General features: G+C 40.5%; 1 protein-coding gene across 1 annotated transcript; it reads left to right on the top strand.

Moving 5' to 3' along the window:
* The first annotated feature begins 4,373 nt into the window (after positions 1-4,373).
* LOC101581613 (C-C motif chemokine 4) lies at positions 4,374-6,799 on the top strand. Its single transcript, XM_012517329.2, has 3 exons — positions 4,374-4,650; positions 5,790-5,904; positions 6,491-6,799. The coding sequence occupies exons 1-3, from the start codon at positions 4,575-4,577 to the stop codon at positions 6,582-6,584; spliced, it is 285 nt and encodes a 94-aa protein (XP_012372783.2). The 5' UTR covers positions 4,374-4,574; the 3' UTR covers positions 6,585-6,799.
* The last annotated feature ends 2,137 nt before the right edge of the window (positions 6,800-8,936 follow it).

Raw genomic sequence — 8,936 nt, 5'->3', positions numbered from 1 at the left:
CAGGGATTAATATTGTAAACAAATAATGAAAACCACTATTAAATTCCCCAAACTTGCTAAAAAAATACAGAATTCCTTTGTTTCTGCTGTTCAAAATCATGTAAAATGCAAAACTGAAAGACATTTTATGTCGTAATAACAAGACTTTGGCTGTTGAGCTTTTAGCATGAATTTGTAATAAAGTACATTTCCCTTTCAAATTTCCTTACCTCTGTACCAGGACTTGCTTAGTTTTGTTCTAAATCTATTGAGTATCATCATCGTGTTCTTCCATGAGTCACTTACCCTCTGTGTTTCAGTGCCCTCATGTGCAGAAGGAGGTAGTAATAGTACCTACTTCAATGGGCCTCTGCGAGGATTAAATATAGCAGTATCTGTGAAAGCACAAAGATAGTACTGGCTTACAGTAAATGCAGTGCTAAGTGTTAGCTCTTATTATCGTGATCATTTAAATTTCTAACATTTTTAATTAAAATTTTTAAATTGGCACGTAGAAATTGTACATGTTTATGGTTACACCATAATGCTTTGGTTTGGTTCGGTATGGTTTCGATTTGATTTGTTCAAGATATGGTCTCACCATGTAGTTCAGACTGGCTTTGAATTCACTGTGTAGCGTAGGCTGGGATTGAACTGCAGTGATCATCCTGCCTCAGCCTCCCAAGTGTGGGGATCGCATATGTGTTCCACCACTCCCAGGTGTCACACGCTGTTTTGATACAAATATACATTGTGTAGTGCTCAAACTAGGGTAAGTCTATCCATCTCCTTACTTACCATTCCTTTGTGGTAATGACGTTCAAAATCCTTTCTTCTAGCCATTTGGAAAAACACAACACATTAAAATTATCTGCAGTCACCCAACATGCAGGAGAACACAATGCATAGAGTTTATAATTTTAACATATATAAGAAGCTTGGGTTTTGACTGAATAACTCACCCTGCACTCTTAGTTTAGCCAATCATTTTTTCAAATCTTAGTTCAACTTGTAATAGAAGAAAGGTTAGAATTGTTTCAAGTAATTGACCTGAATAGCAGAATGGCTAAAATTTGTATATAACTCAAAGAAATATCATGCATTCATTAATGCAAAGAAACACACTATGACATATTAATCCAAGAAATAATATTAAATCCTCATAGTAAAATATAGAATAAAATACAGTATGATTGAGTCATTTTATTTTTTACTTCCTAGAATTTCTTATTATATACTGACTATGCTTTCTATACAAGAAAAACAAAGGAATATAATTTTTAAAACCTTAAGGTTTCACACTTTCTGGAAGTCTTTCTTGATTTTTCACTATTATGATCAAAAAGCATGAACCCCCTAACATCTGACACAGTGCCTGTCACATGGGAGTTAATATAGTTTTGAACAACTATTTTTTTCTTAAGCACTGCCTAGAATCTGTATGGAAAAGACTAGAAACAAAATAAAAGCACTATTCAAAGGAAAGTGTTCCATAAGGAATACTGAAAATGTTCTTGAACCACCCTATACCTGCCAGGCTTGCAATTCTCTTTGAAATTTAGCATTCTCTAAAGTCACTGCCTTTCATTCTTCATGGCCAGAGCAAAGGTTGTGGCATGTGACAAAGGCCCATTGTCACTTTAATAGAAGGAAGCAAGCTGCCATGGTGGTCACAGTGTGGCAGTCCTGATGAGGTATTCCTCAGTCAACTCAGGGTTCAGGGGTTCTCCATTCCCACTGAATAACTGTGCATTCATCCTTTCAATTTGTAATTCAATTTCTGCAAAATGAATTGGATATAGTACTGGGAAAAATGTAGTTATCATCTCTTCTTGGCTTATGATCTTGATTAATGCTCTGGGTCACTTTGGTTTTTCAGTCTCTACATTTGCCCTCAAGTGATTCCCTAGCTCTAGACATAGTAGCTCTGTAAGTCTGGTGCTCCTGCTTCTGACAACCAGAGGTCTCCTCAACATTATTGAATCTCAACACTGTTTTAGAAGAGGACAGGTTTGGGCTGGGGAGATACCTCAGTGGTCTAAGTACCTTCCTGGCAAGTACAAGGACCCGAGTTCAATCCCTGTTACTGATTGTCACCAGAGATTCCTTACTTTGTAGTAGACAGTGATATTCAAGTTCCTGCTTGCTTATGAATTAAGAACTAACCCTGGCATGGTGGCACACACATGTAATCCCAAAACTCTGAAAGACTGAAGATAAAGGATCAAAAGTTCGAGCCCAACGTAAAAAATTTAGTGACTTAGTGAGACCCTGTCTTAAAACTTAAAAGAAAAAATTGTTCTAAGAAGGATAGGCTTGTAGCCCAGAGTGAAGGCCCTGATTCATCCTTAGTATCACCACCAAAAAAAATTAAATGAAAAAGGAATTCTGGCCTTCATTTGTCTCTGCCTATAATGACTTGCTTAAGCAAGTCCTTCAACCCATCCATACTTTGGTTTGTCTACATAGAACATGAAAGCTGTAGATGTGTCTGAGACACAACCCAGGTCTTGTCTAGAGTTCTTCTTCATTCTTCTCTTGGGAGCCTGTCTTCAGAAGGAGATCCTTGCTTTACAGACAAATCACCCATTCCCATCTCTCTTTCACCCAATATCCCAGGGCAGAAGTCTCCACCATCCCTCAGGAAATGGGAAATCTGCAATGGTGGATGATTGAGGGGTCTCCTTTAGAAAGTAGGAGATTCAAACTTAATTCAGAACTACTGATCTTCACCTGAGGGATAACATTCATCCTCATGTTCCATGATGCTTTGTTTCAACTACTGGCATGCCACTTGGCTTGTTTCTCCCCAAGCCAAGTATTTCTGTGGCTCTCAACTCATCCCTAGAACATGGTGTTCTTGAAGGAAGTCTTCATTCAGCTATGTCTGCCTTGAAAAACAGTAGATGTCTATAAATCCAGATTGTGTTGAAATGCCCTGGGTAACCAAGCGTGTGTGGATCTGGGGACATCTGACGCGTTCACCTCTGTTGAAAGACATGACCTTGAGTCAAGCAGATGAAACTTGATCAGAGACCACAGGAGAGAGCATGTGGACTACCAAGGATGACAGAACTCTAAAGAGAGGATAGGAGTCTTGGGGAATTCAGGGTATTTGAAGCAAATCATGTACGAAGAAAAGGGTGAGGACAGAAAGAACAGAGGAAAGAGGCCAGAGCAGTCTGTGTGTGTGTGATGAGGTAGGATGACCTTGTACCCTAGCAACTGACACAGAAATGTCCCTCAATCCTGTTATGACCCCTCCTATACCATAGATTGAAAGCATCCAGGAGGACTGTATTCCTCTTTACACTCTCCTATTTTCCTTCTCAGAGCATAGCAGTTTCAAATGTAAGTTTGTGGTGAGCAGGAGGATCACAGAGCTAAATAAATGGTGGGGGAAATTTTGGCCCAATCATCTGAATTTCCCTTCTCCTTATTCCATACACTACTGTGGTCTGGGCATTGGGAAACTATCTTTCCTAGTTAGGCTACCAGGAGCTGGGAAACCAATCAGGGATTACAGGGACATGAAGCATTCCCTATGGAGTTCTTGGGAACCATTCATATTCATCTGTAACACAGATACATTCATCTGTAGGTAGTCAATCCTATAGGCATAGTAGAAAAGCATTCTTTACTTCACTTTTCCTCACTTGATACTTGCTAATTCTTTCCTCTTTCTTTCTTTCTTTCTTTCTTTCTTTCTTTCTTTCTTTCTTTCTTTCTTTCTTTCCTTCTTTCTTTCTTTTTTTCTTCTTTCTTTCTTCTTTCTTTCTTTCTTTCTTTCTTTCTTTTCTTCTTTCTTTCTTTCTTTTTCTTTTGTGGAACTGGGGATTGAACTCAGACCCTTCAGCTTGCCTGGCAAGTGCTTATTCTGCTGAGCCATCCCCCCAGCCCCTTTTTCTACAATTTTCTTAATGGAAAATACCCTGAAGTTTTTATTTCTTTTCCATTCACACCCTGTTTGTGGAGAGGCAAACCCACCCTCTCTCCTGAATGCAGTCCTTACAGATGGGTCTTTTTGTTTGAAGCGCTCATAGTGTTCAGTGGTTCCCCTCTATGGTCACTCTCTCCATTTATTCTGGAGGACACAGCTAACCTGGAAGGACTGACAGGAAGTTCCAGGTTCTGCTAGTGCCAACCATCAAGACCGTTTGTTCCTTTTCTGCCAGCCTTGCTACCAGGTGTGAACTCACATTGCCTCTCAGACCTGCAGCACTTACTCCAGTCACTGTCATTGGTCTACCACTTCCTCTAAGGCACAGCCCACTTTTCCCCTCCAACTCCCTCCTCCTACTTCCATGATGACATCATCCTGAGAAAGAGAAGCTGTAGAGAATTCTTCACTTTCAGCTAGTTTAAGTTTCCTTATTAGTAGTGTGACATCATTGCAACCATGGAAATCCCACTTATCTCCTATTCCCCCACTGCTGTCTGTGGCTTCAGAGTCCCTATAAAGAGGGGTTCCAAACTCAGATCAGCACAAAGCACAGGACCTGAAGCTCTTCTCAAGCTCCCCAGCTCTTCTGAGATCTTCAGTCTCAGTTCTCCCCCCAGCTTCTGATCTCTGAAATCTTGGCTGTAGCTTCACCATGAAATTCTGCATGACAGTCCTCTCTCTCCTTGTGATCGGGGCTGCCTTCTGCTCTCCAGTGCTCTCTGCACCAAGTAAGTCCAAACTTTCTCCTTCATTCCTGGAGTTAAGAGGGAGTCAGAATATACTCTTTTCCTGGGGCTGGTCCCACGCAGGGTCTGGTGAGGAAAGAAATGGGAGCTAGGAAGATTTCCAGGGAGTTCATTGCTCAGTGCAGAGTCTAGGAGATGTTCAGGAATATTCAAACTCCCACTTTCTTAGGATGAACAAGCAGGAGAAGATAAGGATGGGTTAGAGGTCAAACCACTGAATTGCCTCTATCTCTGATTACTGAATTAAACTTTCCATGACTGACTCAACCTTAGTTTCCCACCTATAACACAAAGACAATGAGACATGTTCTCAACTCAATCAGGTTCCAATTTTGTAGAATTCTTTCTTGTCTTCCCTGAAGATCTTCTATCTACATAAGTGGGTGGGGATTACAAGGAAGTATATTAGGGGTTACTACAGTGCCACAGAGGTGTCAGTGAAGATCCATAGCTGGAAGCCAATATGAACAGGTCCATGTAGAGTTTTTTAAAAAATAATTTTATTGAGAAAGAAATAACAATGAGACAGTTATAAAACAGGTTAGTATGACAGTTACAATAATTAATACCTTGCGTATTGTCTTCATAGTAGCTATTCATAGGACAAGATATAGACATGACATCTTGTCTAAACACTAGTACTACAAATCTTCTCACTGAACGAAGAGACAGTAGCTGTATATCTATCCTATTTTGTATATACATATATATTTCATTCATTACAAAATGGTCCTTCATTTACATACCCCTTTTTTGTTTACTTTTGTCAGAGATGAGTATTCCACTGTAATTCAAATATTGTATTGTGTGAATTCAGCAAAATAATCCAATATAGTCCAGTAATCCATAATAGTAGTGGGTTATCTGCAGAACTGCAATGTCAAGAGTTGTTGACTTGAACTCACCATATTAATAGCTTTAATTTTTATACCTTGTGTTTATACTTTTCTGCTGAATGGTTAAGATCAAGATAAAGCAAGAACTATATAACAAAAAGTGTAACTTTTGTATCTGGCAAGGCCAGTCAATCACCTTAGAATTTACTCTTGTCAGTGTCAGCCATCTGCATGAGTCACAGCCATTGCTTGAACATTTGATTTCACCCTGACTTTTCCTTCCAGTGGGCTCAGACCCTCCCACAGCCTGCTGCTTCTCTTTCACCCAGCGGAAGTTGCCTCGCAACTTTGTGACTGATTACTACGAGACCAGCAGCCTCTGCCCCCAGCCAGCTGTGGTGTGAGTATCAATCCTGGGGGTGCTCTGGTAGGCAAGGGTGAAGGCAGGATTGAAAAGAGGCCAGTTAGGGACAGAATATGACCAAGAATTAGAGAAGTGGTTCTCAGGCTGAATCCCTCCCAAGAGTAGTAAAGAAACAGATTATGAAGTCATTGTTTGGTCATGAAACAGGATGAATTAATGACAAAAAAAAAAAAAAGAATAAAGGGTTCCTGGAGAGATCTCTAGCCTCAGGGCAGAGAAGTAGGAAGAGTAAAAAGGATTACATGAAATGCAGTCTGATTTCCCCATGCTAGAAAACACAAAATAATACTGTAAGCAGTGGTAGGGAATGAGGAGATAAATTTTTATTGATTGCAAAACTCATTGGTTCTTAATCTAGGAATACTCTAGGGTCATAGCTCAATCCAGGGCAGGAAGTCAAGGGAGCCTGGCTTCAGTGCCTCCAGGAAGGGGCCCATTCACTAGAGCTGTCCAACATGCACTGGGGTCAAGCAAAGGGAGATGTCCAGGATCGGGAAAGAATAGTAGCAGATGATTTCAAAGGCTCCATTGGATTCTAATCTGTCTCCTTCTTGTTCTACAGATTCCAAACCAAAAGAGGCAAGCAAGTCTGTGCCAACCCCAGTGAGCCCTGGGTGCAGGAGTACATGGAATACCTAGAGCTTAACGAAGCATGATGTCCTCAGGGAAGGTCACCTGAGCCAGATAGCTCTCAATGAGAAGCACTTTATTCTCCATGATCACTAAGCCTCCTAGTGTTTCCTGCCCCTCATCATGTTTTAGTCATTTGTATGCGTATTGCTCTTGTCTTAAGGGTTATTTTTATGATTTATGTTAACCAAAGCACACATGTCTCCTATGGGGACGGTCCGTCATCACAGTTCTCTGCTATTGTGGATACGTGAATGATGTATTGAATTCCATGCATTTTTGTAAAAAAAAAAAATTTAAAAAGTGTAAACAGATTCTCTGGGATTTTAGTTTTATTTGACTTGAAAGAAACTGAGTGGTTCTAGTAACTGGGGCAAATTACTCTTTCCAAATGGTAACTACCAAAACTGTAAGAATGAGTAATTACTAAGTCCTGAGTTTATTATGGTCTAGGAAGTCACAATAACTGCAACAGGAACTGAACTGGAGGTTACCTGGGAAACTAACAGAAAGTGAAATATCTTGGTGGGGGGGTGGCATTTTCTGCTACAACATTAGGAATGTCTTTCAGGGCACTATCTTTTCTCACTATTATCGCCTGACAGCTTTGCACCGAACACTACTCTCTTTGGAAGGTACATGGAGAAATATTTTAAAATTATTTCCCCTATCACTTTAGTATGCAACTGAGTAAAAAATCATAAAGTTAGTCTTTCAGTATCTGAAAAGTAGTATAAAGATCTATGACGAAACTTTTCACCCTTACAAAGCATGAACAAGTAAAGTGAAATTCTTAATAGCCAAGTTTTGAATAAAACATGAGAAGAATAAACAGCAGCCATAGAGGAGGGGGAAAGCAGGGGGCAGAGGGCTGCATGCCTTCCTGCCACATATGTCCAGGTGCAGTCACCTCCATTGCAGGTGATGCCTCCACTTCCCAATCCTGCACGACAGCGGCAGAGCTGCTCCCAACCACCTTTGCTCCAACACCCCCTACACCATGGTGTTCTTGCCCAGGAGCCAGCATGGATTGAGTTCCCCTCAAAATGCAACATATTGCTATTTCTAGCAGGTTTAAGAGTCCCAGAATACAGAAGTGAAGTCTCATATTATGTCTTCTCTCCCAGCCTCCAGAGTCCACACAAAGCCAAGTGTTGACCCTGGAGGAAGTTCCTTCACTTAATAACATTCAGCCAACTTCCAGGATCCTGAAACCATGGTGAGATGCATGGAGGGTCTACCTTCTAGCTGCTGTGATGACGGTACCCAGCTTTGCAGGAACCATGCGGTTTAGCAATGATCAGGTGACCTACTTGCCAGCATCACCACGTCATGAAAGTTCAAAGGCACACAGGCCTCCAGGAAATGCTGCTGTCACTGCCACCACCCACAAATGGAAGCAGCCACTATCCAAGACCAATCTTGGTAGATAACAAATGACATTATCTTTGGTACTTCTGCTGTAAGTTGTAATATAACTCTCAGAGTCACTTCTCCTTACATGTTGTCACAGCTCCAAATCAGGAGACAAAGAAAGAGAAGAGAGATGCAACAGGCTTAAAACAAACCTGGACTCCCAGGAATATGCATTTGTTAATGTGATGTGTTACCATCTGGGCCTTTGATGGCATTCTAAATACTTTATATACTTTCCCCTTATAATTATTATTTGCATAGACAATTCTAACTTTTGGCACAAGTATCCCCAAATATCCTGACAAGTAGAGCGTTTTGTTTTGGTACCAGGCAAATGCTAGAAGTCTCTAAGAACTGCTAAAGCATTGTCTGACAGCATGTGAGAAGACCCAGAGAAAAACAAGCAGAGAATAACAGGTGCTCAGACTACAAAAGCATGAGTCCACTACCGTGATGAGGGGAGCCCTGAGGCCAGCGCCTCAGTGGTCAACAAAACTGGACTCACACTTTCAGCTGAGGAACCTGGGGTCAGTTTGGCCAGCAGATGTAAAAAAGGATGTGTGTGTGTGTGTGTGTGTGTTGGGTTGGAGAGAATAGGCTAACATCCTAATTGATAAAGTGAAGAAGTTCTGTTCCCATATAGAAGACAATAACTTGATTTATACACACTGTGTTGTCCAAATAGTTATCAATACACCCAAATTCATTTTTGTTCTCTGCTATACTGCAAGCTATACCAAAACAATCAACTTTGAACATGTTTGCAAGCCAAAAGCTGTGGACTTGACTGACTATGAGGCATCTGAGCACACTCACTTGATGACTTTCAATTTGCAAAAGGTTCTGTTGTGGGACTGTCCTGCTTCAAGGTTGTATATGGTTAGATTTTTGGACTTACATGTAAATATAAGAATTATATAATTCTTTATGACTATTTTTAAAATATATTCTAATTTTTAAAT

This window comes from Octodon degus, unplaced genomic scaffold (genome assembly GCF_000260255.1).
Source record: "Octodon degus isolate 3935 unplaced genomic scaffold, OctDeg1.0 scaffold00164, whole genome shotgun sequence".
Lineage (NCBI taxonomy): Eukaryota > Metazoa > Chordata > Mammalia > Rodentia > Octodontidae > Octodon > Octodon degus.
This window is presented reverse-complemented; position numbering and strand designations above follow the sequence as displayed.

Coding starts and splice junctions, on each gene's coding strand:
- LOC101581613 (XM_012517329.2), top strand. CDS start 4,575: ATGAAATTCTGCATGACAGTCCTCTCTCTCCTTGTGATCGGGGCTGCC. Junction 4,651..5,789: donor TCCAGTGCTCTCTGCACCAA/GTAAGTCCAAAC, acceptor TTTTCCTTCCAG/TGGGCTCAGACCCTCCCACA. Junction 5,905..6,490: donor TGCCCCCAGCCAGCTGTGGT/GTGAGTATCAAT, acceptor CTTGTTCTACAG/ATTCCAAACCAAAAGAGGCA.